At 35.0% G+C, this 9,331-nt stretch overlaps 1 protein-coding gene across 1 annotated transcript; it reads left to right on the top strand.

Moving 5' to 3' along the window:
• The first annotated feature begins 1,195 nt into the window (after positions 1–1,195).
• Positions 1,196–8,779, top strand: LOC8286312 (plasma membrane ATPase 4). Its single transcript, XM_002532040.4, has 16 exons — positions 1,196–1,478; positions 4,082–4,201; positions 4,292–4,528; positions 4,746–5,507; positions 5,590–5,712; positions 5,809–5,913; positions 6,011–6,155; positions 6,269–6,433; positions 6,553–6,791; positions 6,899–6,931; positions 7,019–7,100; positions 7,209–7,369; positions 7,470–7,643; positions 7,788–7,970; positions 8,058–8,239; positions 8,374–8,779. Exons 1-16 carry the CDS (start codon positions 1,428–1,430, stop codon positions 8,468–8,470), a joined length of 2,859 nt encoding a protein of 952 aa, XP_002532086.1. The 5' UTR covers positions 1,196–1,427; the 3' UTR covers positions 8,471–8,779.
• The last annotated feature ends 552 nt before the right edge of the window (positions 8,780–9,331 follow it).

Below are 9,331 nucleotides of genomic sequence, written 5' to 3'. Positions count from 1 at the left end.
TTTAACTGAGTTTTCGAATATAAACTTTGAGTATGACTGTGTTAATATTCTTAAAATATTATTTTACCAGTGCTGAATGTTTTATCAAGTAATTTAACTATATATGTATGGAATAAAACACTACAAGATAATCCCATCCTTCTAAGAAAAGTGAAACTAAGAAAAACAAACCATAAGAAAACAGAAAATTGCTCTCTACCTTGCAAGTCATAATACAACCAAATGAGTAGAAGAACTTGGCGAAGAAAACCAATTTAAACAATTGTAAATTAACATCTCAAGCTGCCGCTAGGGCTTCAAGCCAAAAAATAAGTTTAAAAAAAGAAAATCAAAAACAAAATGTTCCATCGTTTGTTTGCCCTAATAGTTGAGTTCCAATTAACTTTTAAAAAGAAAGATCATCAAAGTGAGATCCCATGGAGCACACCAAGTTCATTTGATTGAAAAATATTGGATAATCAAGATACATGCCAAAATGCCATGCTTTTTACTTGGCCTAAAAATCATTTGAAAAGGTTGCTCAATTTTAAATTAATTTTTAATTTATCATAATAAAAAAATCTGCATTTGTTATAATAGAATCGTGAATTATATTACGCTTTTTGAATACTTTTATCTATTTAAAAGAAAATTTATTTAAATATACTATAATATTTAAAAATTTGAACATAAAAAACCGATATGAAACATTTACATTAATTTTATAAAGCGGTGAATTATAAAATATATATATAAAATAAATTATATGATATAAAAATCCAAAACATAGGAAAATTAGGTGCAGTTGATTAATTAAATGAATTTTGAAAAAAAAAAAAGAATTTTAGTGTCAAATTAAAAGAAAAAAAAAAGAAAAAAGAATGGTCAAAATCTTGACATAAAAGGGAAGTTAGTAAAGTATATTATATAAAACTTGTAGGTGATATGGCCCCATATTGAAGGGCAGGAAAAAAGAAAAGGGGCAAAAAAAGTAAATGGAGAAGAAATTTGGACTCCCAAGGCATCATGATCATCATCCTCAAGGTCAGGAGAGAGAGAGATAAGAAAATAATAAAAATAAAAATAAAGCCTTAATCTAGGGCCCCACCGAGGAAGGGTTTAAACTGCGGTCTCTTTACAAAGAAGGTAAGAGAGAGAAAGAAAGACAATATACATAAACAAACACAACCCCAACACCACGTATATAAAAAGGGGACGCATTTAGCCATTTCAGAGAAGCCTCCTCTTCCTCTTCTTCTTCCTCTGCTACTGCCACTGTCTCGTTCACCTTTCTCTCTCTCTCTCTCTCTCTGGCCTTTTCTTGGGATAGACAATATCTCATTTAATGGCCCTTTAGCTGCTGCTTCTTCTTCTTTCTTACTTTCTTTTGACACACTCTGCTTTTGTTCTTGTTGAGTGATTGATCAAAAAACTCAAAATCAGAGATCATGGCTAAGTCTATCAGTCTCGAAGAGATCAAGAATGAAACTGTCGATCTGGTATTTTTTCTTTTTCCTTTTTCTCTGGTTTCTTATTTCTTGTGTGTACCTTTCTTTGCATGTTTTTCTGTTTTTGGTTATTGTTCTATATCAGGAGAATGAGATCTTTGATTGTCATGGCTGAATCTCATGATTGGTTTCTGGGTTAGGTTCAGATCAGTTAAAAAAATTTGAGAATTTTCTTTCCATTTCTATTGATTTTATTATTGCCTTTTTTTGGTGGGTGAGTTGGGTTCGTTCTTTTCAACATCTTCTTCTTTTTGCTTACCTTTTAATGGAGAGTTCACTTTACCATGCCAAAGTAACCAAATAAACCCTTTTTCATTTCTTTCAACTCTTACTGATAGATAGGAAAACCAAACCTATTCTCAAAAGCAAAAAAACTCTCTTCTTTTTTATTATATTATTAATTACTATACCTAATAACCTTTTTCTTTTGCTTTTCCTCTAACCAAACAGACCAGTAACTAATTCTCCATTATTAATTAATATTCTGAGAACTGGATCTTCACATGTGAAAGTAAGGAAATGAAAGAAAGAGAGAGAAAAACAGATAAGAATAAGTTGGGTACACTTTTTTATCGTTTTAAATCTTTTCTTCCTCATCTTTTTATTTTCTTTTTATTCCCCACTAAGCATTTAAATATCAAAAAAAAGTAAGACCAGATATTAATTGATTCTCTGTCCCTTTTGGCGTAAATAATTGTTTGAAAATTTGGATGGCATCTTTTCATCTTGAAGAATTTGTTGGTTAAAACTTGCTTACTTTATAAGCATATTAGAAATATCAATTTTCATTTATAAAAAATTACAAAATTCATTATAAATTCTAATGTATTTTTATTTATAAATAAATTTTCTATTTAATTACAGAGTATATCGATTTGACCCCACTCGAACTTGACGGTGCCTCCAATGATAAAGAAAATGATTAGATCATTTAAGATTAAATGCACAGTTGACTTAATTTGAATCGTACCAATAAATTGGCGGTAATATTTTTATTTTCATGTTTTTTTTAATTTGGAGAGACAAAAATAAATAAATTTTCTTGATAAAATAAAATAATTATATATTTTTCAATAAAAAAATAAAAAATAAAAAAGGAAAGGGTGGCCTGTGTGTGGGTGTGCTATACTTTTTGTTGGTGACTTAAGAGGGTACCATTTCCGTGGTACTTTTAACCCTTTTTTCTGTGTGTATAAGGAAATAGGCTTTTTGTTTTTAACCGTTTTGTTTTATTATTTATTTTCTTAAAAAAATAAACTCTCACATTCGACGGAACTGACACTGTCCGATTATTTAATTATTTTATAATTTCTTGGATGCACCAACGCATTTATTCTTTTTTTTTTCTACTTTTATAATAATATTTTTGATTTGACAAGTTTAGCCCTTGATTCTCTTGGAATTTGCACCACATGCCAAAAAGCGGTAGGTTTTCTTTTAGTGGCAGCTTCTGTGGCGCGTGGCTTACACGCATCAATCACATGGGAGGTCAGTGCTGGCACTGTCCCATGTGACGAGCTTGCTTTCTTTTTTTTCCTTCTTGTCATTGTGTGTGTGTGAGTCAACGCTTTTCTTCAATTGGCTATTTTGTGACAACTCGTCTACCTGAGTTAGCCTCCGAGTCGGCTCGGATCATTTTATACTTTCCCCTCTAATTTTTTTAATTATTAGTTTAATAGTCAATTATTAAAAAAATATGTGTAATTAATTGATCTGAATATTATCACAACGTGTATAATAGAGTATAATTCACTTAGTAAAAATAAAATATTAATATGTTTAAAGTCTAATTTAAGTAGTAAGGACGCTTTTTTTTTCTATTGAAGGTGAAATTATCTTATTGTATAGTCCATTAAAAAGAAAATAAAAATTTTAAAAAAGAAGATAAAAATTAATGATATTCATCTTAAAAATTTAAATTCTTTAATCGGTAATTAAAAATAAATTATCAAAATAAGATAGAATATTTATTTTTATTTATTTATTTATTTCATTCATACAGTAAGAGTTAAAACATATAAAAGGTGAAATTACATATTGACGGTTGTAATTGTAATCACCGAATAAATAATTACTTATTTGTAGGGTTTGCTTTGTGTTAATATTTAATTGTATTAATTATATAATTCTATTTATTGTAATGACTTAAGCCCATGTAATGCTTTTTCTAAAAATAGATTTAATAACAGCAATTAAAAAAATAAAAATAAAAAGTTATTAAATTAAAAGATATATATTTTAAACTTTCTTTGTTAACGGCCCTTCCTTTGCTGTATTGCCAAGTAATATCACTTAGCTGTATTGTTATATTTAAAATCAAGATAGTACTATCTAAATAATCATTAGCATGTTATGACCATGAAACATGCCTTTTAATTATGTACCAAAGTAACCATGATTAAAGAAGAATGCTACATCTTCAACTTGAAATGGCTTGCACTTTTGGATTCCACTGTGATCTTAATATGTGATATGTTGAAATCTAAGTTTATTTTGATAGGATAACTGACCAACCGTATACGAGGACTAAGAACATCTTGAAAAAGAATATGAACATAATTCTAATAGTCGGTTTGTCATTGTTTTATCTTTAGGAACGTATTCCCATTGATGAAGTGTTTGAGCAACTGAAATGTACCAGAGAAGGTTTAAGTTCAGACGAAGGAACCAACCGGCTTCAAATCTTTGGACCCAACAAGCTAGAAGAGAAAAAGGTTCTTATATGATGGGCTAATGCTTGAAATGTTATTACTCACAGTAATCAATTCTTTTATGGACCAATGTTCTATGTTTGTAATTCACAGGAAAGCAAAATTCTCAAGTTTTTGGGGTTCATGTGGAACCCACTATCATGGGTCATGGAAGCTGCAGCTATTATGGCAATTGCGTTGGCGAATGGTGATGGAGAGCCCCCGGATTGGCAAGACTTTATTGGTATTATTTGCTTGCTGGTGATCAACTCTACTATCAGTTTCATTGAAGAGAACAATGCTGGCAATGCTGCTGCTGCCCTTATGGCTGGTCTGGCTCCTAAAACAAAGGTAATTAGTTAAAGAACTATGCATCAATTGGGAAGCTACTCTTCTATTTTTGATTTGTAAGTTGACAAACACGCGTCCTGTTCTTCGTATCCTTGTGTAATCTTTTCTTTCACATTAGTACTTGAATGTGTAAAACTTTAATGGTCTGGAGCTATTGCATAGATTAACATGCAATTGGCACTTACAAATACAAGTTTCATTCGGTGCATGTATATAGGTGCTTAGAGATGGCAAATGGACTGAGCAGGAAGCTGCAATCCTGGTTCCAGGAGATATCATTAGTATCAAATTGGGAGATATTGTTCCTGCTGATGCTCGTCTTCTTGAGGGTGATCCGTTAAAGATTGATCAATCTGCCCTCACTGGAGAATCACTGCCAGTGACCAAGAATCCTGGTGATGAAGTTTTCTCTGGTTCCACTTGCAAACAAGGAGAAATTGAGGCTGTCGTTATAGCCACTGGTGTTCACACCTTCTTCGGAAAGGCTGCACATCTTGTGGACAGCACCAACAATGTTGGGCACTTCCAGAAAGTGCTCACTGCTATCGGGAACTTCTGTATTTGTTCTATAGCAATTGGAATGTTGGTTGAAATCATAGTCATGTACCCTATTCAGCACCGCAAGTACAGGGATGGAATTAACAATCTCTTGGTTCTTTTGATTGGTGGTATCCCAATTGCTATGCCAACAGTCTTGTCTGTGACAATGGCCATTGGGTCTCACAAGTTGTCTCAACAAGGGGCCATCACTAAGCGTATGACTGCCATTGAAGAAATGGCAGGTATGGATGTCCTTTGCAGTGACAAAACTGGCACCCTTACCCTCAACAAGCTGAGTATTGACAAAGCCTTGATTGAGGTCTTTGCAAAGGGTGTTGAAAAAGATCACGTGATACTGCTTGCTGCAAGGGCCTCTAGAGTTGAGAATCAGGATGCTATTGATGCTGCCATGGTTGGAATGCTAGCTGATCCTAAAGAGGTGAATTATTCTGCCTTGAGCACTCTAAGAAAGAAAGTGGTAAACAACACAGTTAACTTAAAATTCATTCCTATATACGCAGGCAAGAGCTGGTATAAGAGAGGTGCACTTCTTGCCATTCAACCCTGTGGACAAGAGGACTGCTTTGACTTATATCGATGCTGATGGCAACTGGCACCGTGCCAGTAAAGGTGCTCCTGAGCAGGTAAATCTTTGCTCTCATATTTCTTCACCTAATTTGGTCCAACATCTGCATCACTTGAAAGGTTATTTGACTTTGTTTATCTGTTTCTGTGAACAGATCTTGAGCTTGTGCAATTCCAGGGAAGATCTGAAGAGGAAAGTTCATTCAGTTATAGATAAATTTGCTGAACGTGGGCTACGATCATTGGCTGTGGCTAGACAGGTTTCATCTGTGAACTTGAGATATGAATTATTCTAATATGTTTTCTAATTTCTTTGAAAATAGCCTCTTATTTTTGTTATTTTGTTAATTCCTGCAGCAAGTTCCTGAGAAAAACAAAGACAGTCCAGGTAGTCCATGGGAGTTTGTCGGCTTGTTGAACCTCTTTGATCCTCCCAGGCATGACAGTGCAGAAACAATCCGCAGGGCTCTTAACCTTGGTGTCAATGTCAAGATGATTACTGGTATATAGTTCATTTTTTCATCTACAACTTCTTGGGGAAAATGCACTTGTTATTGCCTTCCACGAAGCCCTTCCTCAAGTTTTTTCTAACTGTATAACTATGCTAATGTTTAGGTGATCAACTTGCTATTGCAAAGGAGACTGGGAGAAGACTTGGTATGGGAACCAACATGTACCCATCTGCTACATTGCTTGGTCAGGACAAGGATGCAAGCATTGCTGCTCTTCCTGTAGAAGAGTTGATTGAGAAGGCTGATGGTTTTGCCGGCGTGTTTCCAGGTGGGTGATCTCGTTATGCTGGCTATTATGAATAAGAGAAGGCAATTCTGTTATTGCTTGATTCATTTGTATGACCTGTGCCTTTAAACGCCTATTCATCATTCTTTTTTCTTCTGCAGAGCACAAATATGAAATCGTGAAGAAGCTGCAAGAAAGAAAGCACATTGTTGGAATGACTGGCGATGGTGTTAATGATGCTCCTGCTTTGAAGAAGGCAGATATCGGTATTGCTGTTGCTGATGCTACAGATGCTGCACGAGGTGCTTCTGACATTGTTCTAACAGAACCTGGATTGAGTGTTATTATCAGTGCCGTCCTGACTAGCAGAGCTATTTTCCAAAGAATGAAGAATTATACTGTTAGATTCCTTCTTCTTATCTTGTTCACCAAGCACCCACTTTTATTTTTATTATTTTCCCCTTAGGTGGTAGCAGTTAGTAACTTCAATGTTTTTACGTTATGCAGATTTATGCTGTTTCCATCACAATCCGTATTGTGGTATGTAGGTGGCGATATCATACAATTCAATGTTTGCATGTTTGAGTGTTACATCTATCTAATTTGGTGCTAACTCAAATTTTGCAGTTTGGTTTCATGCTTATTGCTCTGATATGGCAGTATGACTTCTCTCCTTTCATGGTTTTGATTATTGCTATCCTAAATGACGGTGAGTTTCAGTTCCTTCATACATATACGTTCTTAGCAGTCTCTAGTTGCTCTCAAGATTAATGCATATTATTTGGGCATTAACCTGATGCAAAATCATGTATCTCAGGAACAATTATGACAATCTCAAAGGATAGAGTAAAGCCATCACCCTTGCCTGATAGCTGGAAATTAAAAGAGATTTTTGCCACTGGAATTGTGCTTGGCGGCTACTTGGCACTGATGACTGTTATATTCTTCTGGGCCATGCATGATACCGACTTCTTTTCTGTAAGAGTCGCTACATTCTTCTTTGCCAACCACAGAGTGCATGATTTAAAGTTTGCTTTGACTGATATCCAATTTTGTTTTCTGCTTTTCACATATGCAGGACAAATTTGGTGTAAGATCTATACGTAGAAGTGACCCTGAATTGATGGGTGCTTTATACCTTCAAGTCAGTATCGTGAGCCAGGCTCTCATTTTTGTTACTCGGTCTCGCAGCTGGTCTTATTTTGAACGTCCTGGCCTGCTACTGGTGACTGCTTTCATCATTGCACAACTGGTATGAAATGTTCTGTGCAGCTTGTCTTCTTAATCTCTCTACTATTAATGACAAAACATACTGCCACATCTATTCTCGCTTGCTCTGATGATGAGCAACAGGCTTCATTCTCTAAGCAGCTAACAAAATCTGATTGGTTTACAGGTTGCAACTTTGATTGCCGTATATGCTAACTGGGGCTTTGCACACATCAAGGGAATTGGCTGGGGATGGGCTGGTGTTATCTGGCTTTACAGTATTGTTTTCTATATCCCACTCGACTTGCTGAAGTTCGCCATTCGTTACATCCTCAGTGGAAAGGCTTGGCTCAACTTGCTAGAGAACAAAGTATGTCTTTAACTTCCTAAGGAACTTGAATTATTGGACCTAGAGATCAAAACTTAACCCTGATTTACAAATTTCCTTGTGTAACAGACTGCATTCACCACCAAGAAAGATTATGGTAAAGAGGAAAGAGAAGCTCAATGGGCTCTTGCTCAAAGGACCTTGCATGGACTTCAACCACCAGAAACTGCCAGTATCTTCAACGAAAAGAGCAGCTACAGAGAGTTGTCTGAGATCGCTGAGCAGGCCAAGAGACGAGCCGAGGTTGCAAGGTATGTCACTATTCTTTCAACCTATGCTCATATACTGATTTTTCTTTTTTCTTTTTTTTTTTTTTTTTTACTTTTCCTTCCATCAATAATCAGTAGGCTGAAACTTTTTCTTCATCTTTCTTCTTTAAAATTAGGCTTCGGGAGCTTCACACCCTAAAGGGACATGTTGAATCAGTGGTTAAGCTTAAGGGCTTGGACATTGATACAATTCAGCAGCATTATACAGTGTAAAACGCACACAATCACATTTGCTTGAGAAAGATAAGTGTTGCAGTCCGGACATGATCCCAAACCCCAAATCAAGAAAGCAAAGAAGGCCTAAATATTATAAAGCTTTCTAGACAGGGAGGAAATGTCTATGCTATAGTTCTCTCCTAATCTGTTTTCCTTCTTTTTTTTTTCCTTTCTTTTCTATATTTCGACTGCAGGAAAAAAGGCTTGTGTTTTACCAACTTCTTGTTCTGTGAAGAGCAATGTAATGTAACCTTGTTACACAATTTTCAAGTTCTTAATTCTAGTTTTCTCCTGCCTAATTTCTTACATGGCTGGCTAGTGTTTCTATTAATGTGTAACATTCTTAACAACATTGCTTACAAAGCAGTTAAATTCAAAGTTTCAGATAGCTTCCTGTCTGAGTTCCAAAATAAGAGACTGGATGGAAGCTACTTCTTGAGAAATAAGGCCAGTATGTGATAAGTTGAGCTTTCTCAATCTTATTTACAAGTGATGGGGAGCTCAAGAGATAAATTGACTCCTTGAGACCTGTCCAATTAGTATGAGAAAGATGCAAAATTAACATGGAACTCAAAAATCAAAAGACCTTCAGTATTCACATGTTTGGTTACTTACAATAAGAATCTTACCAAAAGCATCAGGCAAATAGTGATAAATTGAGGCACATACAGAAGGGCATTTCCTTTGGTCCAGGACTCTTGCGGGAAAGTACCTGCTAGAGAGATGCGTGTAAGTCTGGTACGATGTGGTGGTTAAAGAGGTTTCGGTGTTTTAGACATGCCTAATTCCATATCCAAGTAATTAGTAATGATATTACATGTTTTGGTAACGATTAATTAACCAATTACTTTATATGGC

The sequence above is a fragment of the Ricinus communis genome, chromosome 3 (assembly GCF_019578655.1).
Source record: "Ricinus communis isolate WT05 ecotype wild-type chromosome 3, ASM1957865v1, whole genome shotgun sequence".
Lineage (NCBI taxonomy): Eukaryota > Viridiplantae > Streptophyta > Magnoliopsida > Malpighiales > Euphorbiaceae > Ricinus > Ricinus communis.
The sequence above is the reverse complement of the archived record's forward strand: the minus strand, read 5'-3'. Positions and strand labels throughout refer to the sequence as shown.